The 26163-nt window shown below is 42.7% G+C and overlaps 1 protein-coding gene across 1 annotated transcript; it reads right to left on the reverse strand.

The window, feature by feature from the left end:
• Positions 1 to 3505: 3505 nt before the first annotated feature.
• On the reverse strand, positions 3506 to 16890 carry C15H17orf78 (chromosome 15 C17orf78 homolog). The gene is given in 8 exon segments (XM_044921823.1): positions 3506 to 3583; positions 7080 to 7150; positions 7153 to 7210; positions 7798 to 7922; positions 14778 to 14843; positions 14846 to 15010; positions 15519 to 15605; positions 16839 to 16890. Coding segments are annotated over 8 exon segments (702 nt in total).
• Positions 16891 to 26163: the final 9273 nt, after the last annotated feature.

Consider the following 26163-nt stretch of genomic DNA (forward strand, 5'->3'; position numbering starts at 1 on the left):
CAGGCATAAGAACCAGGCAGTCCAGGCAGCATAGAGGAAGAGATAAATGGCAACGTGGGGCAGCATGTGTAAACTCCAGAAATAGAACCCTGAGAGTGGAGGGTCCGAGTGTGAGGTGAGGAGGGGCCATATGACTGTCAACCGGTCCAAGGCAAAGAAAAAACAAGGATTCCTAGCTCCCAGTCCTAAGTACATATAGCAACTATTCCTTGGAAAATGGCTATTTCTGGTCATAAACATGGGAAAAGTGCTTTGGGTCAGAATCCGCTGAACACTGCTCAAAGAGGCTCTAAAATAAGTAGGGTGGGGTAAGAGGATGATTAGGAGAGACCCATCCTTAGTCCCTCTCTGATTAGTAACCCAGAAAAGGAGGGATGCTAATGTCCTGCTCAGGCCTTTCAGAGGTCCAGGGAGTCCTAGGTCGCTTTGCTTTTTGAGATCACAGGTATATAAATGAATCACAGATTAAAAATGAAGAAATGACAGAACAAAATATAAAACTTACATATGTTAAGTCTTTATATTGAAGAAAGTTAGGCTTTTAACACACAATTGCAGCTATTAATGTGATTCAACAATACCTTTAAAAGTTTAAATTGGAGGGTTCCTGTGAATGTTCCTTTTCTGTCCTAAGCAATTACCCACCTTAATCTTTGGGCCTATCAGAAGGTTTTGGGGTCACTAAAGCCCAAGAGAGAAAGACACTCAGGCTTCTCAACTCTAAGACTTGGAAAAAAAAAAAAAAAGCACAACTTAATACTTGTGCCAACTGGGGCCAACTGGCTGGCTCAGTCAGTAGAGCATGTGACTCCTAATCTCAGGGTCATGAGTTTGAGCGCCATGTTGGGTATAGAGATTACTTAAAAAATAAGGAAAGAAAAATTTAGGGGTGCCTGGCTGGCTCAGTCAGTAGAGTATGCGATTCTTCATCTTGGGGTTGTGAGTTTGAGCTCCATGTTGGGCATAGAGATTACTTAAAAATTAAAAAAAAAAAAATCTTACAAAAATAAAAAAATTACTTGTGCCAACTGGAAACACAGCAGTAATGTATTAACCAAAAAAGAAGGACAGGTTTAAAATAATATGGAGAATATGATGTGATTTGTGAAACATGTGTCTTTATTTATAATGTCTGTAGAGAGATACATCCAAGTATTAACAGTGGTTATCTTTGGGAGGGGGGATTAGGTATCATTTCTTTCTTGTTTTTTCATTTATTCTTTACACTTTCCAGCATTTCCTAAAAATTGTTATAATGAAAGTGTCCTTTAATAATCAAAAAACAAAGTGTGGTAACTTAATGAGAATGAATTTGCCATAAAAATCTTCCTGGCTTGTCACTTCCCAGCGGAATAATTGGCACTCCTTAGAAACTTTTTTATCGAGGGGCACCTGGGCGGCTCAGTCATTAAGCGTCTGCCTTCAGCTCAGGTCATGATCCCGGGGTCCTGGGATGGAGCCCCACATTGAGCCCCCGCATCGGGCTCCCTGCTCAGCAGGAGTCTATAGCTGAGTCTAGAGTGGTGATGACAGGGAGAATTGTGCCTTGCTGTGAAGGGACTAAAAGTTCACATCCCAAACTCCACACAAGAGTTCTCCCCCCCAACAGAAGGGAATTCTGTTGTCTGTCCCGTGTCTCCAAAGATCCCTACCGGTTCTATGGGATTCCAAACTGTTAACTAATTAGGGAGTCAGAAAAGCCTCAGAGGACCCTTGCTGTGTCAGAGGAAACACGTTGTCCTCAAAGCAAAGTACACAATTTTGATTCCGTCAGTGAATTTCTATAAAGTCAGTACAAATGTTACCCAGATCATATTCTTGCAGAAGATGTAAGAAATGTAAACTTTGCCACAGTTTTCGTCTCCTAGGGAACCTCATGTTTCTGGATTAAAGGGCATGCTGTGGTGGGTGAGGCTGGGAAGGGTGGGGATGAATGTAGGCATCAGTCCTAGACCAAGAGTTTCTAAGTATAGAATGTTTTGGTTTTTTTTTAAAGATTTTTTTTTAAATTTATTTGAGACAGAGAGAATGAGAGACAGAGAGCATGAAAGGGAGGAGGGTCAGAGGGAGAAGCAGACTCCCTGCCGAGCAGGGAGCCCGATGCGGGACTCAATCCCGGGACTCCAGGATCATGACCTGAGCCGAAGGCAGTCGCTTAACCAACTGAGCCACCCAGGCGCCCAAGTATAGAATGTTTTTAATCATCCTCCCTAGTGGTCTTGGGAAGGAGCAAGCTTTTTTCTTTTTTTCCCCATATCTAATGTTTAGACTGAGCCCCAGGATAAACTGGAGGCGATGTCGTGAATCAGTGTGGGGTGCAAATGATATGCTCATTTATCCAAATGGCAGCCCCAGTGCTCTGTCCTCTCCACCTCCTGTATTTTCAGAACTATCATCTTCCATGCTTTGTATCTGTTCTCTCTTCCAGGCTTAGCTTGAATAATAAATTGGAGCTTGGAGTGAGATATTTTCCCCTGTTGGTATAGTTTAGAGAATAACTTTTTTGGACAGTACCTGAAGTGAAAGAGAGAAGGATACAATCCGTATGTGGTTTTTACCCGAGAACTAAGAAAACAGAATTACTTAGTGACAGTTAAATCTGGCCAAAATGAAATGGAATGGTTTCAACACTCTCATACTAGAAGCAGGATGACAGTCTTATCTCTGCTGCCATTCCCTTTTCTTAACCTGTTCCCTTCAACATCCACTGTTTCTGCTTCCTTGCCAGACTCTTACTTGAGCAGGTCAGACTTGACTCAGAGCTGTGCCTTTGTAAGGAAGATCATCAGAATCATTTTGCTCTGGAATCCTTGTTCAAAATGTATTCAGCTCAGCATTGTGGTTTAGGGTGTAATGTCAGGCCTGCTTGAAGAGTTGTGGATCATCAGGAGACCTTATGTGTGTCCTATTTTATGCAGTCCCTAAACCCTTTGGGGATGACTTAGAAGAAGGACTTCTGGAATGCTTAGGGTCATGTTTCCCTCACCAGTGTGTGGATAGCTCCATGTAGGGCAGAGGCTAAGTCATAAAACCCTATGAACATCAGCCTGGGAAGACAGGAACCCCCACCCTAAGCCAGCTGAGAGCCAGTGAGCATGAATTCAGCTGTGAGGATGACAGAGGAGTTGGTGAACTGTGCCACACTGGTGGCTGTTTTGCCACTTGGAGGCTATGTTTAAACCTTTTGTCAAAGACAGCAATAGGTCCATTCATAGTGCTCAGAGGGAAGACTTTTTGTTCTCATTTGATGAGATGAAAAGATACCCGTTTTCCGTGAGGGATGAAGTGAATCTCAGAGGTGTGGGCTAAGATAGTAGCAGCGGCATGAGGGTAAGTCTGACTGCTAAGCCCAGGCTCCCCCTTCATTGGCCTGGCATTACTGTTTGATTGTCATGTCCCTGCTGAAGATATGAGTGAATTCGCAAGAACCTGCCAATATTGGTTAATGACAGGGAGAAGACCGTGTGGTATCCTTCATTCCATGTGTGAAGCAGAGAAGAGCTTTTCAGAAGTATGTCTCGTGGATGATAGTGATCCCTGCAGCTTTCTTTGGGCTTGATGAGTTGGGAGCATCTTGTCCAACCTAGAGATTGAAAGGAAATGAGCGGTAAAGAGGATGCAAATCGGTATTCCTTCATGTACCAACACAGAGATGGCTTAGTACAAAACCCAATTTAATTCCAAGTACACATCATTTTGCCTCTTTGTTACCCAGCAATTCTAGGAAAAGTTATTGTATTTACACAGAAAGTATCAGCAAGGTGCATTTATTTATGCATGAGAACCTACAATTGGTTGGACCCTATAACCCACTAGCAAAGAGCCCATCCACCCCTTGCTTGACCCGTTTGCCTTGAATGGAAAAGGCTACTTTGGATCCCAGTTGCACAGGGATTCTACTTCATTTCTTGAATCAGACCCACACAATCTCACTATGTTTGAAAAGGGACAGAGATCTGAGTCTCTGTGGACCAAATATTTTATACTAATCCCATTCCACTCTTGGTATATCTCATTCCATATCCCATCCGATTTTCTGTGTTCTTTCTAAAGGCTTAACTATTTTTTTTATAGATTTTATTTATTTATTTGAGAGAGAGAGTGAGAGAGAGAGAGACCACAAGTGGGATGAGGGGCAGAAGGAGAAGCAGGCTCTCTGCTGAGCAGGAAGCCCAATGTGGGGCTCGATCCTGGGACTCCGGGATCATGCTCTGAGCTGAAGGCAGACGCTCAATCGACTGAGCCACCCAGGTGCCCCTAAAGGCTTAACTATTATGAACATAGACTGTGACCCTCTTAAAGTTAGGGAACTTGGTGCATAGAAGGTTTTCAGTAAAATTTCAGTATAGGAATGAAAGACCTGGATTTCAGTTCTGTTTCTACCAGCTGTATGTCACACAACCTCTCTGAGCCTCAGTTTAAGTATCAATAAAATGTAGATACCTGCTCTAGCTACCTCCCATAGTTTTTGTGAGGCTCAAATGAGATAAAATTGCTTATTATTCTTTTTATTAATTCCTTTATCATTTAGTAGCTTATTTTGTTGATGGGAGGAATTCAATCAGTGTTGCTACTACATGCTTACCTCTAACTCTGGACTAGACTCTTTATTCACGTTCAGGCCTATCTCTTCCAGTGTTCAGTAGAAATGATAATGCAGATTGGAGTGAAGAACTAAACATACATCCTATGATTAAATCATACTAATTTACATGAGCTCATCATCCAATATTAGCAGAAACCGGATTATAGAAAATAGTAACCTTGGGCGCCTGGGTGGCTCAGTTGGTTAAGCGACTGCCTTCGGCTCAGGTCATGATCCTGGAGTCCCGGGGTTGAGTCCCGCATCGGGCTCCCTGCTCGGCAGGGAGTCTGCTTCTCCCTCTGACCCTAACCCCTCTCATGTGCTCTCTCTCATTCTCTGTCTTAAATAAATAAATAAAATCTTTTTTTTTCTTTTTTTTTAAAAGATTTTATTTATTTATTTGAGAGAGAGAGAATGAGAGACAGAGAGCACGAGAGGGAAGAGGGCAGAGGGAGAAGCAGACCCCCTGCTGAGCAGGGAGCCCGATGTGGGACTCGATCCCGGGACTCCAGGATCATGACCTGAGCCGAAGGCAGTCGCTTAACCAACTGAGCCACCCAGGCGCCCAATAAATAAAATCTTTTAAAAAAAAAGAAAATAGTAACCTAGACCAGAGATGACAAATAAGTTGGCATAAGAAACTGTGATAAATACTCTGTGATAAGAAATACTCTAATGCCATAGCTGGATAGAAAGAGTGTTGTGCTTCAGTTTCAAAGATTGAGATATAATTTACATAGAACATTGTGTAAGTTTGTGTATAGCGTCTTGACTACATACATTTTTTTCAAGATTTTATTTATTTATTTGAGAGAGAGAGAACTAGCATGAGCAGGGAAGGGGGGAGGCAGAGGAAGAACAGACTCCCCGCTGAGCAGGGAGACCGACGCGGAACTTGATCCTAGGACCCCGAGATGACCTGAGCTGAAGGCAGACGCTTAACCGACTGAGCCACCCAGGCGCCCAACTGCATACATTTATAGATTGCAATATGATTACCACCCTAACACCTCTGTCATGTCATAATAATTACCAGTTCTTTTTGTGGTGAGGACATTTAGGATCTAGTCTCTTAGCAATTTTGAAGTATATAATACACTACTGTTGACCATAATCACTATTTTGTGTGTTAGAGCTCCAGAACGTATTCAGCTTCTAGGGCACTGTGCTTGATTATTGATATGTGCAGTCGACACAGAATTAAAGAGTAGACACATGTGTACCATCCTAGACTAGATAATCTTTGAGACCCATTCTCAATGCTCTAATTCTGAAAAAGTGGATTCCTTCTTTAATTTTTAAAAAGATTTTATTTATTTATTTATTTATTTATTTATTTTAGAGAAAGAGTGCAAATGGGGGGGAGGAGCAGAGGGGGAGGGAGAGGGAGAAAGGGAAAGAATCTCAGGCTGACTGTGCTGAGTGAGGAGCCCAACACAGGGCTTGATCTCACAACCCTGAGATCATGAGCTGAGTCAAAACCAAGAGTCAGTCGCTTAACCAACTGCACCAACCAAGCGCTCCCCCTTCTTTAATTTTAAAATTATTGGAGACCTCATCTTAGTGAGTGTTGTGGATGTTGTAGAGAAGGCACACATCAGTTTCTGGTATTGAAAGGCTGAGTCCGCTTCTGACAGGGAAACTGGATTTAAATTTTTTTTTTTTTTTAAGATTTTATTTATTTATTTGACAGAGAGAGAGACAGCGAGAGAGGGAACACACACAGGGGGAGTGGGAGAGGGAGAAGCAGGCTTCCCACTGAACAGGGAGCCCCATGCGGGGCTCGATCCCAGGACCCTGGGATCATGACCTGAGCCAAAGGCAGACGCTTAACGACTGAGCCACCCAGGCGCCCCAGGGAAACTGGATTTAAAGCAGCCATGCTGAAACAGTGGTGGTGTGTTTGTTTTAGACACCAAAGGGCAATATGAGCTTATGATGCTGTCAGGAAGACCAAAGGCCAAGAGGAAAGAAGCTACTTTGCCAAGTATTCAAACTTTTCAGGGTGGTGGTTCCTAAACTTTGTTGTATATAAGAGTTACCTGAGGGCAGGGGTGGATACATATGCTGTGGGTTCTGAACTCTTACAATTTGGGGTACCTTTTTTTAAGGAAAAAAATACGAATTTTAAGAATACAAAATTAGATACAAGCTTTATACAAGTCCCATGGGTCCTGAAGTTTAAGCTTCATTAATTTCACAATAAATCCACCTCTGCTTAGGGGGTCGTTAAAAATCTTAAAAAATAAGATTCCTGGCCTCACTCTAGACATTTTGAATGATTATATCTGGGGCTCAGAAATAATGTATTTTCAATAAATACCCTATTATGTTATGGCTGGGCTAATGTTAGGAAAATAAAATAGTAGTACAAGTACCTCCCTATTTCCTGACACATAAAAGAAACGCCAACATTTGCTTCGTAAGTGAAGCAGCTCCCTATCTCCCAGCACTTATATATTAACCTCATTTTTTCCAAGCAAATGACATAGACCATACAGAGACCACTTTCCTTCTTGGGCTGAGACTCAAGCTGGGATTCAGCTGCCCCAGGTTGCTGGCCTTCTTCCTTTGCCTTCTGCCCAACCACTGGCATCAGCATAGCTCTCTGCTCCCCAGCACTGACTCCGAAGAGAAAAAGTAACTGGTGGTAATTTTAGGTGGCCGGTATGCATTTGGCCAGGCCATTTTAAAAAAATCATCTTTTTTAAAGAAAACAGTCTCGTTGGATATGTCGTCCGAAAAGAATGTCCAAGTCCAGCAGAGGGCAGGAACTTGCATTTGACAAGCGCCACCAATGTGCCAGGTGCCTTTCACACAGGATCTTAACCTTCAAAAACACCATGAGAGGCAAATATCATTAGTCCCATTTTACAGATGAGCCAGCTCATGTTGGGGAAGTCAAACAACTTTCTCAAAGCCATTCTGCTTGAGTGTGAGTGGCAGTTCTATCCAAACCCCAAAGTCCATGCTTTTTTCATTATGTGAGCCTGCCTCTGGAACAGAAAAAGAAAGTCTTTATAAACATGTTTTTTTTTTTTTTAAGTAGGCTCCATGCTGGACATGGAGCCCAATACAGGACTTGAACTCACAACCCTGAGATCAAGACCGGAGCTGAGATCAAGACTGATCTTGATCTGAGCCACCCAGGTGCCCCCAGAAGAAAGTCTTTATAGATCCAGTCCAGGGACCCAATACATCAACAAACTTACAGGGCATGGGACTTCAAAAAGGACAAACACTATCATGGCGACTCCACTGAGCAACAGGGTGACAGCAATCAGAAATTTGACCACAATGCTCCATTTCTGCCTCTTCTTTAGGTTCTCATCTGTGTCTAAAAGGAGAGAGAGGAGTAGAAGAGGGAGAAGAGAGAACTTGAGAGAGGGAAGAGATTGATCCTCTGATTTGAAGTTCTTCTAGTTCCCCCAGACTAATAGGGGCCCAGCCCGATGCAGAGATAATAGGCTGAATTTCCATTTCAGACTCAGAGTCAGGAGTGGGGTGGGCCTCGCTCTAACCTCCTTTGCAGCCTCCTGCCAATGAGTCACCTTCCCTGGGATTTGGGATTGGCCATGATCAAGTAGGAATGATTCTTGCATTGTTTTCAGGGGAGGAAGGAGGTGGGTGCGCAAGGAGTTCTGAATTCATCTTTCACCAGCACCCTCTCAGGGTCTCTCCCCTTGTGCTCAGACAGACACACTGTGTGGGATCAGAAAATCACCTTCCCTATTCTTCTCTTGACTATAGTGGGGAGTAGGAGGAACAAGGGTGAATTGGCATCACTTTTGGGTCAAAGGCAAACTTGGGGACAAATCACTCATACCCATCTTGTTATTACTAATCTTTTTTTTTTTTTTTTAAAGATTTTATTTACTTATTTGACAGAGAGAAACACAGCGAGAGAGGGAACACAAGCAGGGGGAGTGGGAGAGGGAGAAGCAGACTCCCCGTGGAGCAGGGAGCCTGATGCGGGGCTCGATCCCAGGACTCTGGGATCATGACCTGAGCCGAAGGCAGGCGCTTAACGACTGAGCCACCCAGGCGCCCCTTGTTATTACGAATCTTATATTTACATTTCTCCCAAGGGAACTGGGATGTAAACTAAACTGGAATATTACAGAATTTGAGTCCTGGCCAATTTAGGAAGAGCCATTTCCTAAAAACAGTGCAGATGAAAGCATGCACTTGGTTGTTGTCCTCATTGTAATGATGCTTGGTGTTTTAGACGTTGTTCATCTATACATGCAATGGCTGGAATCCCCTACCATACAAGTACAATTCATTCTGTCCCCAAAATGGCCACAAGCTCACTTGTGTGGAGGCAAATGATTATTAATAGTGTCAAACTACATACATTTCTGGGACCTTCTTTAGAGAAGCTGGGTTTTTTTAAAAAGATTTTATTTATTTATTTATTTGACAGAGACGTAGAGAGAGAGAGCACAGATAGGCAGAGCGGCAGGCAGAGGGAGAGAGAGAAGCAGGCTCCCCACTGAGCAAGGAGCCCGACGCAGGGCTCAATCCCAGGACCCTGGGATCATGACCTGAGCCAAAGGCAGACGCCCAATGACTGAGCCACCCAGGCGCCCCTGTCTAAATAGTCTTAAGTCAACTTCTTTGAGAGAGGTTTGGGGAAAGCAGAGGGAGCTGGAAGAAGGAGAGACCACCCAGCTTCATGCACTCCTCAATTTCATTCTTTCAGAAAGAAAATTTTTTAAGTAGGCTCCACCCAACATGGCCGCCAACATGGGGCTTGAACTCATGACCCTGATACCAAGACCTGAGCTGAGATCAAGAGTCAGACATTTAACTGACTGAGCCATCAGGCAACCCAGAAAGTAAATTTTTTTTTAAGATTTTTTTTTTAAGATTTTTTATTTATTCATTTGACAGAGAGAAACACAGCAAGAGAGGGAACACAAGCAGGGGGAGTGGGAGAGGGAGAAGCAGGCTTCCCATGGAGCAGGGAGCCCGATGCGGGGCTCGATCCCAGGACCCTGGGATCATGACCTGAGCCAAAGGCAGGCGCTTAACGACTGAGCCACCCAGGCGCCCCAAAGCAAATATTTTTAAATGAATATCCATTCTGTACCAGGGACTGAGATTTTATTTGTTTATTTGAGAGAGAGCACAAGCAGGGGGAGCAGCAGGCAGAGGGAGAGGGAGAAGCTGACTCCCCTCTGAGCAGGGAACCCGACGCAGGACTCCATCTCAGGATCCTGGGATCATGACTTAAGCTGAAGGCAGGTGCTTAACCTTAGACTGGGCCACCCAGGAGCCCCAACTTTATGTTATTTTAGAAGGAGGTAAGTGCTAAAAAAAAAAACTAAAAGCAGAGCAAGGTTAGGGCGAAGTCTGGCGGTGTAGGTGGGCAGTGGCTGGGCAACCTGCAATACAAGCTGGTTTCCTTGAGAAAAGAAGTGAGCCAAGGCTTGACAGAAGTAGGGGATTAGCTAAGCACACACCTGGGAAAGCAGTGATCTAGGCAGAAGGGGCAGCTAGGGTAAAGGTCCTGGGGTGGTGTGAGTGTGTCGGATGTGTTACAGTTTTAGAGGAGAAGCAAGGAGGCCAGTGAGACTGGAATGGAGTGAGCACAGGGCAGTTGGAGATGAGGAAAGTTCTAAAGGTAAGGGGCCTATATCAAGAGCCCCGTAAGCTACCTTAAGGACTTTGGTTTTTATTATGATTGAAATGGGGATCCATTGCAAGGTTTTGAGCAGAAGAGTGGTGGATGGCTTTGTTTCGAAAGGATCACTGAACTGCTGTGTTAGAAATAGACTGTAGGGGGCAAGCGTCAAAGCAGAGAAACCTGTTAGGAGGCTATTGCAGAAACCCAAATGAAAGATGCTGGTGACTCAAACCAGCCGCTGAAGTGTTGAGACATAGCTGGATTCTGGCTGTGGTCTAACTAACTAACTAACTAACTTCACTTGGCTCCAGAATTGACCTAATCTAATTCACACAGGTTCCTATTTTGTTTCTAATGGTCTCTAATCATTGCTTATTAAATTAAGGTCTGTAAGTCCTACTTGACTTTTCTAAATTACTTTCCGAAGTCTTGATTAAGTCCATGTGAAATGATAGTTCTTGCCTTCAGAGGCCAACGGCCACAGTACCAGGCACTGCATGTAAAATTACAGAGGAAGGAATAGTCCCTGCCTTCAGTTTAATCAGGAAGACAGTGTTGGCAAAGATCGGCAGAGATGGAGAGCCAACAGGTTGAGAAGGAAAAATAAGGAAATTATATTAAATATTTCCAGCATGGTGCCAGTCAGTTCTCTGAAGTAATAATGTATGTGTTTCTGAGACAGATGAGAAGGAAGATAAATCTCACTTTGGACGAGTCACATAAGTTCTTTGTGTTTTGGTTTCCTTATCTGTAAGATGGTTATAATAAAGTAATTCTTGGCCTACCTATTTCACGGGGTTAATGGGAAGATCAGAAACAAATAAAAATGAGGAAACAGGTGTGAAAACACTTTGCACACCGAGTGATATTGTGATTGAAAGAGAAGGGAAAAACCTAGTGATCCTCTAGTAGAAGAACTGCCCTCTAGCCACAGGGATAATGGTATTTCAATGTGGCATGTCTTCCCACCTCCTGGGAGCCACTGTTTCAAAGTCTCCTTAATAGGCTTCATCTGTCAGTGTATTTTCAGTTCTGCTTAAGCTTTGAAATTAGTGTCCATCTATGTTGGCAGCTCTTTTAGGTCTCATCTGCTAGGTAACTGAGCATTAAGGTGGAGCACATCTGTAAATACAACCACTCCATTCCCGGTGATGATGGAATTGCAATATTAGTTTTTCGTTGGCTAAGGATATTTGAGCAAGAATGCCCCCCTCTCAGGAGATGTACAAACTCCAAATCTATGAAATGGATAACTTAGCAGATGATGCTTTGCTTTATTACAAAATAATTTATTTTAAATAGGGAACATTAGATACAGTATATTTAAATGGAAATCTCTTGGAGATTATTCTGTAATAATACTAGAAGGTCGAAAGGGCTTATTTGAGAGGCCTTACCTATTGCTGTTGAGTCTGTGCTTCAGATTTAAACCTCCCTTTGTATATCTAGAAATGATATCATCTAGTCAAATCTCTCATTTGTAGCTGTAGAAACTGAGCACTGGAGAAATTAAGTAACTTGTCAGAGATGATAATTAATATCAGAATGAACACTTGTTTGATGTTATCTCTCCTACACCCTAGTTTCACATGGGGTAAACAGTCCTTAGAAATTGGTTCACACTTGGGGCGCCTGGGTGGCTCAGTCGTTGGGCATCTGCTTTCGGCTCAGGTCATGATCCCAGGGTCCTGGGATCAAGCCCCGCATCAGGCTCCCTGCTCCGCGGAGCGCCTGCTTCTCCCTCTCCCACTCCCCCTGCTTGTGTTCCCTCTCTCGCTCTCTCTCTCTCTCTCTCAAATAAATAAATAAAATCTTTTAAAAAAAAATGGTTCACATTAATCAAATTCCAAGGAGCCTAATCTATATACTAAAATGACATTTAAAGAAACTTACATAGAATCTATCCATCAAATGGATCAGGTAGGATTTTTCTCTTCTAGGGATCCTGTTCTAAACATATAGGTTCTTTTGAAATCTAATTAGAAAGTCTAGATTTATATAGAATCTGAGCAATAGGAACTAGATGGTATAAACTATATCATAAGTGAAAAACACCTAATGAGTCATCTTTGTCCACCAGAAAGAAATTTGGGGATATTTATAGTAAAGGATCTTTTCATTGGCCCAATTCCATAAACAGTAACAAATAGTCTCCATCTGACGTTTTTCTACATTCCATGTTGACCCACATCTTCTGATGACTGTTGTAGTATATTATCATCCTTCCAGTTTCAAATTCCTACTTTGCTCTGGGAACATTTTCATAAACTGTCTTCTGATTGTTTCTGGGACATCCTTTTGTGCAGACTGATGTCAACTATAGTGTGGTAATTTCAGAGGGCATCTCTTTTATGACCTTGTATATTTGACCTTTTATTTAATTTTTATTTCTACCCTACTTGGTGTCTCTCACATCCTGGTATTCAATGTAAATTTAAATTCAGAATTGGCAGTTTCAAATTTATAAATGGAATGATATTTCAAAAGTCCATATATAAGTTGGTTGTTTGGAATTCACCATTATTCCATAGAAATGTATCATGAATGTTGATTAAGTCCACAAACTAGCCAACAAACATCCATTTAATCTCTTTGCACAGTTCAAGTAGTACTGGCTATTAGCCTACATTCTGAATTCAGGAACCAACCACCATGCCATGAAGGAAGGAGGAAGAAAGAAGCCCAGGGCAAATTTTTGAATTGGGTCAGGTTGATCTCTGGCATCCTTCCACCCCCTTAATCACCCAGTTTCCCTTGTTCCAAATTTCTAAGAACAAGTGTCCTTAATTGCCCAAATCCTACAATGCATAGCACTATATCCAAGAAAAATCCATCCTGCACAGAGTGCTCTAGACTCTAGAATGACTTAAGTTCACTAATATCGACACCTGCCATTGGTGCTTCAAGGAGGGGTGTCACATGTTAGGAAAACAATCTGGTTGAATTACTTTACATTAATATTGAATAACCGAAAACCCCCAAATGCTGTCAGAATTTTTTTCAGTTTTTAATAAGAGGGTTTTTTTTTTCCCCACACAAATCGTTACCATATAAACTCTAGAAAGTACAATAAAGGGAGTGAAAACATTCATATCATGTGAGGATATATAATTTACTATACCTAGAATTACACCTCCCAAGAATCTCTCCACTTATTTCCCAATCTCTAGTCCTCTAAACAGACCATAGTTTTTAAAGTTTTTTTTTCCATTATCCTACTTGGGAACCCCCACTTTCTCTACAAGTGTTAAGTTTTATTTTATTTTTCCAGCAGTGCAGCAGTGGCATCTAGGGGATTGCCTGTATGTAAAGGGAAACTGCCAAAATCATAAACTGCTTGACAGAAAGAATGGGTGGGGGAAGGAAAGGAGGGCAGAACAGAGAGACTTAACTGATGTCAAGAACCATTGCCCAGGGGCGCCTGGGTGGCTCAGTTGGTTAAGCGACTGCCTTTGGCTCAGGTCATGATCCTGGAGTCCCGGGATCGAGTCCCGCATCGGGCTCCCTGCTCGGCAGGGAGTCTGCTTCTCCCTCTGACCCTCCTCCCTCTCATGCTCTCTGTCTCTCATTCTCTCTCTCTCAAATAAATAAACAAAATCTAAAAAAAAAAAAAAAAAAAAAAAAAAAGAACCATTGCCCAGCAGCTTAGGGGGAACAGGCATTTTCACAGTGGGGGTGGAAGGGCAAAGTGGAATCACCGGGATGGAAGGTAATGTCGCAGTAGCTAACAAACCTTTGATGCAGCAGAACTGCTTCTTGGAATTTACCAGGTGGATAAATTGCAGGTACACAGAGAAGAATGGATAAGGTCATTGCTTGCAATATTGTTTGTGTTTACAAAAGATTAGAAACCAAAATATCCATTGATAGGAATCTGGTGGAATAAATTATAGTACAGGGGCGCCTGGCTGGCTCAGACGGTAGAGCATGCGACGCTTGATCTTGGGGTCATGAGCTTGAGCCCCATGTTGGGCTTAGACATTACTTAAGGGAATAAACAAAAATTATAGTATAGGCATATAAAGGAATACTGTACAATTGTTGAAAGAGACAAAGTCATACATACTGATATGCAACAACCTATAAGATACATTGTTAAATGGAAAAAAAGCAAGGTACAGAACAGTGTGTATGGTATGCTACCATTTAGGTTTTTAGATGTATACGTCCGTCTATGCTTAGAGTAGGAAGGAGATTCAGTTAAGTTGGTAATAGTGGTTCCCTAGAGAACTGGAAGATTGAGAGATTGGAGTAGGAGGGAGACTGACTTTTCACTATAAATCCGTGCTGTTTAAATATTTTATTGTCTGCATTCAAAATAAATAAAATTCCAATAACCATTGTCAAGAGAAGACCCATCAGAAATGAAAACCCCAGCATGTCAGGGTTAGAAGGGCCCATAGAGATTAAAAAAACCCCGATGTTCAGAGAAGACACAGATCTGCCCAAGGAGAGGATAATATGTATCCTTGAGGGTTTAGCTACCACTGAGGCCCACCTGGCTTCCAAGGATGTCAGCTAAAAGTCAGTGCCTACCTCCATCCCATTTTCCAGTCTCACCTTTGCCTGTTAGAAGGGATCCAGTCTGAAACTTGGATGTGGGGGTTAAGTGACAGTTTGGGGAGTAGTGCTGTTTCTGCAGGGAGCAGCAAGGACTCTCAGGTTCTTCAGCGTTTGCTTGACCTTTGACCTTTTCTCTGAATACACAAGGTTGACTTTGACTTTGCTCCCAGAGCCAAGGCACTGCAGGGTAGCCACAGTCTGATTTTGAATGAATGTAGACCTTTTGGTTTCTGAAAGGAGAAAAGCCAGCAGAAAAATGAAGCTGGTTCTTAATCTGAATGGTACCCAGCTAAACAGCTTCCATTCGTGACCCCTGTTAAAACTCCACTGCTGTACTTGCTTCTCTTTTTTTAGTTCACTTCTTCCTCAACATGTGTTTATGGTCCTAAGTATACAAGCCCTGCCTTTCCTCCTTCCTGCCATGGGTCTCAGGAAGATAGGTGACTGTGATAAATTCAGCCCAGAGAAACGCTCCTAGACCGTTTCCTCCAATGCAGAGAGGGTTGCGCGCTGCCTCCTTCTCTTTCTTCACCCTCAGTTGTTTGATTTACATAGCCATGCCTTAGGTCATGAGTGTTAATTTAAAAACTGGTTTCCAGAAAGCCTCTTGAGGGGACACATATCTTTAAAATAGGATATTTGAGATCTGGGCTGGGAATTGGGGGAGACGGGCATCTTTTAAAGGTAAAGATTTTCCAGAATGGCAAGGGGATTTTTCAGGAAGGGCCCATTCCCTACCTTGCACGAGCACATCCCTGATTCTTCTCACATCCTTTGGGAAGAACCCTGGCAGCTGTCCCACATGGCAGCTGCTATCTCTGAGTTCTGGAAACAAAAAGAGAAAAAAGGTCAGGATTTACAATTTATTGGGTACTGTTCAGAATTCCAGGTATTGGAGACGGGGATTGCAAAAGAATGCAGTGTCTTCTCATAGAGCTGGCAATTGGGGAGATCAAGCACTATCAAAAAAAGATTTTAAAATAATGATTTAATCTAGTCCAAAGAAAACTGAGCACCAATCCATTACACTTAGGGGGGAAGAAAAGGTGAAATAGAGTTAAGTGAAATTAGCTAATAAGTTAATGAAAAGACTAACCAACCCATTCCTTCAAATGCTGCTTGTTATCTCTTCTCCTCCTTGTTCTAGCTGCCTTCTTATATTAAAACTTCTGAAAGTTTATTAAATGTAACTCTGAACAAGGTATCTCTTCAGGTTTCCATGGAACCACTAATGCTTTTTGGCACTTAACTCACAGGATGTTGTGAGTTTTCTTCATCTGTTAAATTTGTTACTGCTGTGCCTTGAGCTGTTTGGCCGTAACTCTGATCAGCTAATTTTAGAGATGAAATGTTTGGACACTTTGGAAAAGCATGTTTTAAATAAACAGTTACCAGATAGCAGCAAACGGTGCCATTCCAGCCTACCCCCCTTACCCTCACCTCCCTCTACCCAAGAGCATCCCCATCTGTTTGGATGTACCACCTTAAAAAAGGAAGACAGCATCTTGTGAGGGTTATGAATTTGGGAGTGGTAGGTGTTGATAATACTGAAACTGTGACAGCACCCTCCAGTAAAGAAAGACATCTAATGGTGACAGCACTTTGAATGTTCGTTACATGAATAAGGCAGAAGAATGCATCATATTCTCTGAAGACTTCTCACCATGGGGGGCACCTGAGGGGCTCAGTCTGTTAAGTGTCTGCCTTCTGTTCAGGTCTTGATCCCAGTATCCTGGGACAGAGCCCCGCTTCCTGGGGAGTCTGCTTCTCCCTCTCCCTCTGCTCCTCCCCCGGCTTGTGCTCTCTCTCTTCCTCATTCTCTCAAATAAATAAATAAAATCTTTAAAAAAGGGGGCGGGAAGACTTCTCACCATGGAACAGCTATCTCTCTGAGTTGAAGTAAGTTACAGTCCTGCCTAGAAGTAAGAGAATACATGGGATAACTGTAAAGCGTCACCTACTGAGAACTGGCTTTATCTCAATCTGGTGGAATAGACCCCCAAACAGTCTAGGTCTCTCTTTGGATTTTCTAGGATATTAGACTACAGAAGTACTTACCTTTCTTGCTGACATCATAGGACATAATGATTAGGCTAAAAACCAAGCACATGCTGCTAATCTGTCACAGCCCCTTTGTCTTCTTGTGAGGTGCTTGCACTACTGCCCTAGAACCAAGTTTGACCCCAGGAGAGTCTGGTTCCAACCTATTTTTGCCCCATTTCCTGAAGACCCAGGAATAGAGCTGATTGGAGAGAGAACCAAATGTGCTTGTTAGTGATTGACTCAAAAAGTCTTCCTCCGACTTCATAGCTGGTGCCGACATAAGGAACTGTAATTACCTAGAGGTTTCCCTAGAAGAAAGGACATAAACACCCAGTGATATGCTTTACAAATACTTGCACATGGACATGTAGACATTCACATGCATGCTCACTACACGGGCACATAGATTTATACACTGACACAAAGAGATGTGGAGATTTCTCTTAAGGAAAACGATTGAAGAATAGAGTGGGGGGGCGCCTGGGTGGCTCAGTCGGTTAAGCGTCTGCCTTCGGCTCAGGTCATGATCCCAGGGTCCTGGGATCGAGTCCCGCATTGGGCTCTTTGCTTGGCGAGCCTGCTTCTCCCTCTACCTGCTGCTCCCCCTACTTGTGCTCTCTCTCTCTCTGACAAATAAATAAATAAAATCTTTTTTTAAAAAAAAAGAATAGAGCAGGAAACTAGGACTGAATTAGTTAGTGAACTACACTGGAGAGAGCACTGGACTAAGAACTTGGTAAACTTGAGTTTTAGCATAAGCCCTGTTATTAATATCACCTTGAGAAAATTGCTTGACTTCTCTGAATCTCCGTTTTCTCCTCTATAACTGGAGAATTCCAACCAAATAATCTCTAGAATTCATTCACAGTTGTACACATAAACTCATGTTAGCATAGACGTATCTACCTAGTTTTGCACATTTTCACACCCATGAATAGACCACATTGCCATGACTATTGCACTAGGTAAGTGCTACCATCTGCAGTTTGGGAAGGTTTTCCTAGACAGATAACCATTGTTGTAGAGTTTTCTAACTTTTAGCAAAGAGTTTACATCTAGTGTAATACTCCGTAGACTTTGTGATAGCATAGCTAGGCGGATCATACAGCAGAAATGAAGATCTACGCAGATCCTCTGCCGAAGTCATGAGCCTCTGCAGTCTTTCTACTCACTGTAAATTTTCTTCATTGGAGCCACCATAGGTCTGGCTATGCATAAGAAGGTCTTGGAGCCTGACACTCTGATAATGATGTGAAGGGAGCTTGAGGCAAGGGATTTTCCATGAGGGAGTTCATGAGATCTGAGTCAGATCATAATTTAAATATTACCCTGTTTCCTGGCATTTTTAATTCAGGTTGAAATCTGGCTAAATTGAATTCAGGGGAAGTCTTGATGGGGAAACAGAATGGAAAGAGATGTCACCAGAGGACAACGTGCTGCCTGAAATGTGGAAGAAGGGCTGAGCATTCAGCCACAGTGCCTTTCACCCTTTCGTTCAACAAGTATGGTGGGCCTACTGTGTGCCGGCCACTGTTTTAGCAGTGAGCCAGACTAAGTCTGTGTTCACACGAAATGAAGGGAAGCAGACAATAAATGCAGTTGGAGAGACAATAGTGCAGAGGGCTAGTGATAATACACGAATGCAAATACAAGATAATTAGAGGTTGTGATAGTTGTGAAGCAGCAAACAGGTGATGAGGTGAAGGACTACCAGTAGAGGTTACATTTACAGTGGTTAGGACAGACTTCTCCGAGAAGGTGACAGCTGAGCTAAGAAAACCAGGAGAGTGGATGGCAGAGAAGCCAGTAAAGAAGAGTCTTGCAAGGAAGGAATCAGGTGGTTAAGTGCAGAGAGGTTGTGTAGAATAAAGACAGTTCCGGTGGGTTTGACAGTTTTGTGACTGCAGTTCTAGCAGAGCGGCAGAAGCAGGAGAGGGCTGAGAGGAAATTGGAGGTGAAAAAGCGTACGTCACTTTTTCAAGGTGTTTTGCTGTGGAAAGGAACAGAGAAGCAAGGCCACTGAGTGGAGGGAACCATAAGTACCTCAGATCTTTACTGACCCAGAGCAACACTGTCTTATTTCCTTTTTCCCTGGGGCAATTGCCTGATTCTCTTAGCAGGGCAGGTGGTTAGGGCAGAATAAAGGGCTCCATTGCCTTTCCTTTCATGATTTTTGCTTACTATTTCCTTCACATGATTACATGATTCTCTGCTCCCTTATGATATCAGACACTCCCCCACCCCACCCCCACCCCGTCTGTCTGTTTGAAATATTCTGTAGATGAGTTCCTTCCTAGATGCCACTTAACAGTGCTGCCCCCTTGGAGCCGGGGTAGGAAAGAATCTAGGGCTTGCTATTGTCATTCTGTGTCACAAGGTGGCAGAAGAGCTCACTCTTCCCAAAGGAAACCTTGTGCTTGGACAAAGCGGAAGAGTTTTCTTTAATCAATTTCCAGACCCTTCCCTTTTCCTTTGTGTCTCAAAGGCCTAAAAGTCAGCCTGCTTGGGGGGTAGCTATACTGTGGGATACAGAGAAGCAAGAGAGCTGCATTAACAAGGCAACATATCTGGGTCTCTTTGTGTACCACTAGATATTTTGACTGGTTTTCGAAGTGTTTAGAGTATTTGTAGAGGAGAGGATTATCTCTCCTGATCTCCTTTCCCCACAGCAAAGATTTCTAATTTAGGAGGGAAAAAAAAAGCGCTATAACATAGGTTAGTTTTCTGATGTGTGTAGATGAGAGATGTGACTCTGGAAGATAATTGGAAACTAGGACTGGATGGATCAATCAGGGTGGGTCTGTGGGAGGAGCACTTGACAAGAAGCCAGGAGGTTTACCTAGGTTCTAGATTAGGCTCTGTAATTGACTGAATCCCTTTGAGTAAGTCACTTAACTTCTCTGGCCTCTATTTCAGTTTCTTGAGATGGTTAGACAAGATGATTTTGTTTGTTTTTTTAAAGGTTTTATTTATTTATTTGACAGAGACTTAGAGAGTACAAGTGGGCAGAGTGGCAGGCAGAGGGAGAGGGAGAAGCAGGCTCTCCACCGAGCAGGGAGCCAGACGTGGGGCTCGATCCCAGGACCCCAGGATCATGACCTGAGCCGAAGGCAGCCGCTTAACCGACTAAGCCACCCAGGCACCCCAGGCAGACAAGATGATTTTGAAGGCCTCTCACAGCTCTAAAATTATTATCTTAATGCCATGCTCTGCTCTTCTTTCTTATAAAGGTGCATTTTGGGTTGGTTGGTTTGGTTTATTTTAAATTCTTTTATTATGGAACGTATCATACATATAGAAGAGTATATAGAACATAAGTATAGTTTTAATAATAATAACAGTAATAATAATGGGAACACTATGTAGCCATCAGCCTAATGATGAAATTGAACATTGCCAGTGTCGTAGAAGCTGTTTATCTTCTGATCACACTTCTTTCCCATTATTTACCCATGCTTTTTAAAAATAGTGAACTATCTGGTATATATATCACTAAAAATAGGCTTTTTTATTTTTGCCTGCTTTTGAACTTAAGTAAATGGAATCATTCTTTTATTATGTACAACACAAAATGGATATACCTCTCTTTGTGACTTCTCCCAGTTGCTACCTACCATCAGGAGTAATCGTTATCCAGACTTCTACTGCCACAGATGAGTTTTGCCTATTTTTGAACTTTATATAACAGGAACATACTTTTTGTCTGGAATTTTTGCTCAACATTATATTTGTAAAATTAATCCGTATTTCATGTAGCAACAGTTTGTTCATTCTCATTGTTTTGCAATACTCCATTGTATGAATGCCTCACAATCTATGTACCCATTCTACTGCTGAGACACATGGGGTTTTTTCCAGATTGGGGCCATAATGAACAATGTTCCTGGGCACATATGAAAGTTTCTCCAGAGTATAAATTCAGCAATGGGAGCTGGGTTATAGGGTAGACAGGGGATATTCAGCTTTACTAATTAATGCCAAACTCTTTTCTAAGAGGTTATCCCCATTTACGCTTCTATCTGCAATATATGAAAGTTCCTGTTGTCCCATGTCCTTGCGAAAGAGGCCAAAGAGCCTTTTCAGTGCGGTACAACCATGGGACTGAACAGGGCTCAGAGTGCCAACCCTGAAATATTGGTTAGTTTTCAGAAGCCCAGGCCACAGTCACTTCTCCTGTTTACTTGCTCCACCCAAATGAGGGTAAAGGATTCAAATAATCTCTAGGTCTCTGATCACATGCTCTGTTACACTGGGAATATTGGCCTTGGGTGAGTGGGGTGGTGAATTTTTTTTTTTTTTTAAGATTTTTATTTATTTGAGAGAGAGAGAATGAGAGACAGAGAGCACGAGAGGGAAGAGGGTCAGAGGGAGAAGCAGACCCCCCGCTGAGCAGGGAGCCCGATGTGGGACTCGATCCCGGGACTCCAGGATCACGACCTGAGCCGAAGGCAGTCGCTTAACCAACTGAGCCACCCAGGCGCCCTGGGGTGGTGAATTTAATAACATAATCGCTCAGGTGAGTGGGGTGGTGCATTTTTTTTTTTTTTTAAGATCTTTTTCTTTTTTTGAAAGACACACAGCGAGAGAGGGAACACAAGCAGGGGGAGTGGGAGAGGGAGAAGCAGGCTTCCCGTGGAGCAGGGAGCCCGATGTGGGGCTCGATCCCAGGACCCTGGGATCATGACCTGAGCCGAAGGCAGACGCTTAACGACTGAGCCACCCAGGCACCCCATGGGGTGGTGAATTTAATAACATAGTCGTTCCTGAATGAAGTGAGCATCCATAGGATATTTTGTTCTTGTACTGAGCACTTGTAGGAGATGGAAGGGGGCACAGAAGGCAAAGAGGAAGTGATATTTTCAGTGTGCTTGTTATGTTCCAAGCTCTGTGTTAGAGACTTTACATTTTGGTTATAACATTTCATCCAAAACACAACCTTCCAAGGTAGCTATTATACCTCAGTTTTATAGACAAGGAAACTGAGGCTCAGAAAAGGGGTCATTTACTCAAGGTCACAGAGCTAATTATTGACAGAGTCAAGATTTAAAGCCTGGTCTATCTAATTAAAGAGCTCAAGCACTTTACAATATAGAACAAGTCCCTGCTGCTCTTGAGGTGTTTTGACTTAGATTGCCAGTTCTCAGAATCAGCTCATCTCATTTCTGCTTGCCTATATTGACCCCCAAAACTATGCTGTTCAATTTATTATGGCCATCTCATTCACTGATTGATTTATTTTTTAAAAAAGATTTAAAAATTTATTTATTTATTTATTTTAGAGAGCGGGGAGGGGCAGAGGGAAAGGGAGAGAGAATCCCATGCTGACTCCCCACTGAGTGTAGAGCCTGATGCAGGGCTCGATCCCAGGACCCTGAGATCATGACCTGACCAGAAATCAAGAGTCGGCCACTCAACCGACTGAGCTCCCCAGGTGCCCCCCATTCATTGATTTAAACTACATTTTATTTTCATTCATTTTTGGTTTCCCTTATCCTTCTTTCTTCCTTTTCATTTTCATTAAGAAAATTCAGCCCATCGCCAAGACAGCAGGTCCACTGATGAGCAAGGCTTGTGTTGGGGACTTGGCTTTCTACCTGCTGGTCTGATGTGTTGACTAGAGGTGAGAGTAAGAAAGGACAGGAATATTGTGAAATCTTCTGATCCAAGTTATGATATAGGAAAACTTTAAGACTGAAGAAAAGGATGAGAGGAAGTTGAGTGATGGCTCACTTTTCCTTGAAAGGAGAGCCTTGATAAAAGTTACTAATGTTGTATTTTATTATTTATTGTGTTGCATACAGAATAATACAGTGGAGAGTGAGGGTATTTGGGGTAGATAGGTGGGGGCCTAAACATATAGCAGGAAAAAGCTGAGTCTGATATGTAAAGAGTAATGGAGACACTGGAGAAGTCTGAAGAGAAGGTGAGGACAGGAGTAGAAAGTAAACTCATCAGGAACATTTTCATTGGTTTGCAGGAGAGTGAGGTCAGAGATGAGAAAAGTAAAGCTGATCAATATAAAATGTCAAAATCCCAGCATTGGGCAAGACCTAAATGAGTCATCTTGTCCATTTTCCTCCCCTTAGATAAAAGGGCCCTTTAAACGTTCTTTAGCTGTTTAGTTGTGAGGTATGTAGAACTTAGAAAGATTTAAAAAAAAAAAAAGATCTTGGAGGTGTTGTGGAAGAAGCAGCTAAGATTAGGTAACCACCAAATATGGATAGGGACTAGGTATTTGGGATTAAGTAACAAGGAGGGAGGGAGAACTGAAATGCCTTGTGAAAACCTAAGTACCCATGTGAAAACCCAAGTGTCCATGTGAAAACATTGTGGTGAGTCTGCACTATGAACTATGTCCTTCATTTTGTAATCCTACCTTTCATCATTAGGACCAGACTTATAATGTGGCTTCCTTGAGGACAGTTTCGGACACTACGGTGTGAAGTTCCCTCAGGCACTTAACTCTGGAGAGACCTGAATGGCTGACTAAAGCAAAGAAGCATAGTGTTCAGATAAGGCCTTTATGTCTTCCCCTTATCTCACAACTGGAGCCACAATTCTGGCCAAGGCACTGACTTTCTTGATGAAGTCTGTCCATCTATAAAGCAGCCAAATATCCTACTGGTGTCTTTGCCTCCCAGAGGTGACATGAAGATGGATAAGCAGACATCAGGAGCAGAGTGGCCTCTCAGGTACAGAGCTAATCTTTATTTCAGTCAGTGAAGCACTTATTAATATCTGTACTCTAAGAGCTACAGAGGGGAGTACCAATCTCTAAGAAATGCTCTCTGCCTTTAAGATTATTAAAATTCAGTTGGCGAGCTAAAACCAACACACACACAAAATGATAGCCTAATAAATGCTGAACCGTGTGGTGGTGACCAGATTGGTACAAGAATTCAGAGGAGAGATAATTAGTGGAAATTGGAGAAGTAAAAGAGATCTTCTTAGAGAAAATGGGACTTCCAAGGACTGGAAGGATTCAGAAAATAGGAGGGAGGAAGAACGAGTTTGCTAGCATCACCAAGGTAAGAATAGGCATGGCAAGAACTAGAAGCCAGGTTAGAGTATATGTAATATCCCGGAGGCCAGTGGGAAGTAACATCCCAGTGTTTCCTCTAGCCTCTATTGTAAAGGTTGATCACCGACCTTGCTACCTAAGGAATTTGGAACCATGGCCAACCACCGGGACAGGGGGCTCTTCACGGTTCCATTTCCTATTAAGGCACTTTTCTTTCCTCCCTTGGTTTAACTCTGGCCTGACCTGAGACTTTCCTGTCTTAGAAGTTCAAGTGCAGGAGGCATTGCTGTTTAACAGAGACACTGGAACAAAGAGGGAACAATAATGATAAGCCCTAAACTATTGTTCTCAAACTTCAGGGTGAATAATTGCTACTTTAGAAAGTCTGCGGTGGGGCTAGGAATCTGAATTTTTAACAAGCACCTAGTGATTCTATTTCAGGTGGTCAATGGAACATTAAGAAACACTGCCCTACGCTAAAATAGAATGGACAATAAGGTGCCAAAATGGCTTGGACGTTGACACACATACTGTTTATGTATTTCAAGGCTTACTCATATTTAAGAATTTATCCTCTCCCATCTATGGCTTTTGTAAAATCCACATGGCTAAGGAGCAATACATAGACGCTGTTTTGGTGTTTAGGTTTGTCTTCCTAACTAGATTGTAATCACCTTAAAGACAGAGACTGCTCGGGAGTCTTCTTACTTTACCTACAGTAGGGTGAGAAACCATCTTTAAGGTTGGAAAGTAGCTGGAAGGCTCAGGATTAATCCCTGATACCTTCATATAACCTTCCTGAAAGACCTGGACGCTATTTGGTATTTGGGAACTTGTATTCGTTTTCTAGGGCTGCCATAATAAAGTACCACAAACTGGGTGGCTTAAACAACAGAAATTTATTTCTTCACAGTTCTGGAGGCTGTAAGTCCAAGATCAAGGTGTCTGTAGGGTTGGTCTCTTCTGAGGCTTCTCTCTTTGGCTTGTAGATGCCCATCTCCAGCATAAGAGCCACAGTCCTGGTAAGTGCTTCATCAATTGTGATTCACAGATGGTCTTCCCTCTGTCCTTGTGTCCCGATCTCCTCTTCTTATAAGGATGCAAGTCATTTGGAATGAGGGCCCACCTTAATGACCCCATTTTACATTTTAATTTCTCCTTAAAGATCCTATCCCCAAATACACTCACATTTTGAGGTAATGGGGCTTAGGACTACAACATATGAATTTTGGAATACAATTCAGCCCATTATAGCCATCTAGTTTCAGCTTCTAGAAGTGTGCCACTCCATTCACTCTCTTCCCTTCCACCTGTTAGTCTTGTACAGTAAGTTCTCTCCACCCTCTGGCTCTCCTCCTCCGCTTCTTACAGAGGTATTGGCTTGTGTGGCAAGAACTCAGGGAACATCTCTGAAGAGCCTGTACTAGAGATGGGCAGGTTGTGGCATGTACCAAACAACACAGCACTGAGGAGCTGTTGAAATTGTAGATGTACTGTTTTAAAGACATAGTTCTCTGCCCATTCATCTTAACATTGGATAATCACTAGACCTTATATAAGTGGTTTGGGGACGTTCTAACTCATCCTTGGTTTTCTTCCACTGTAGTTCTTTCATCAGGCCTTGCCTTGTCTGGTTCTTTTTGGGGCTCAATTACTTCAAATATTCAGTGAGGACAAAAGCAGAGTAAGGGCTTGCTGAAGTTTCACATAAGGACAGTTTCTGAGAGAAACCCCCTGGTTTTGCCATGCTCCTAAGGCTGATAAACAGCAACACCACTAAGAAACACTCTTGGGGCAAAGTTCCTATTATTTAATAGGGAATAAGAAAGTTATATGGAAAGTAAAAGAGGCAGCCTCAAGATTTTTAGTTCTTTCTGAAGTCTTTTTTTAAAGATTTTATTTATTTATTTGAGAGAGAGAATGAGATAGAGCATGAGGGGGGGAGGGTCAGAGGGAGAAGCAGACTCCCTGCCGAGCAGGGAGCCCGATGCGGGACTCGATTCCGGGACTCCAGGATCATGACCTGAGCCGAAGGCAGTCGCTTAACCAACTGAGCCACCCAGGCGCCCCCAAAGTCTTTTCCTTCATGCCAACTTGAGAGGGCACTATTAGGGAGAGGCAAAGCTTCCCTCTTCCTGGGGCCTTTTTTTTCCTAGTCAGTCAAGCCAAACATTTTGTTAAACCAGGACGTTTTGCTCAATTATCTTTTTTTTAAAAAAATTATTATTATTATTTTAAAGATTTTATTTTATTTATTTGAGAGAGTGAGAATGAGAGAGAGAGAGCACATGAGAGGGGGGAGGGTCAGAGGGAGAAGCG

Source organism: Neomonachus schauinslandi, chromosome 15 (genome assembly GCF_002201575.2).
Source record: "Neomonachus schauinslandi chromosome 15, ASM220157v2, whole genome shotgun sequence".
In the NCBI taxonomy this organism is placed as follows: domain Eukaryota; kingdom Metazoa; phylum Chordata; class Mammalia; order Carnivora; family Phocidae; genus Neomonachus; species Neomonachus schauinslandi.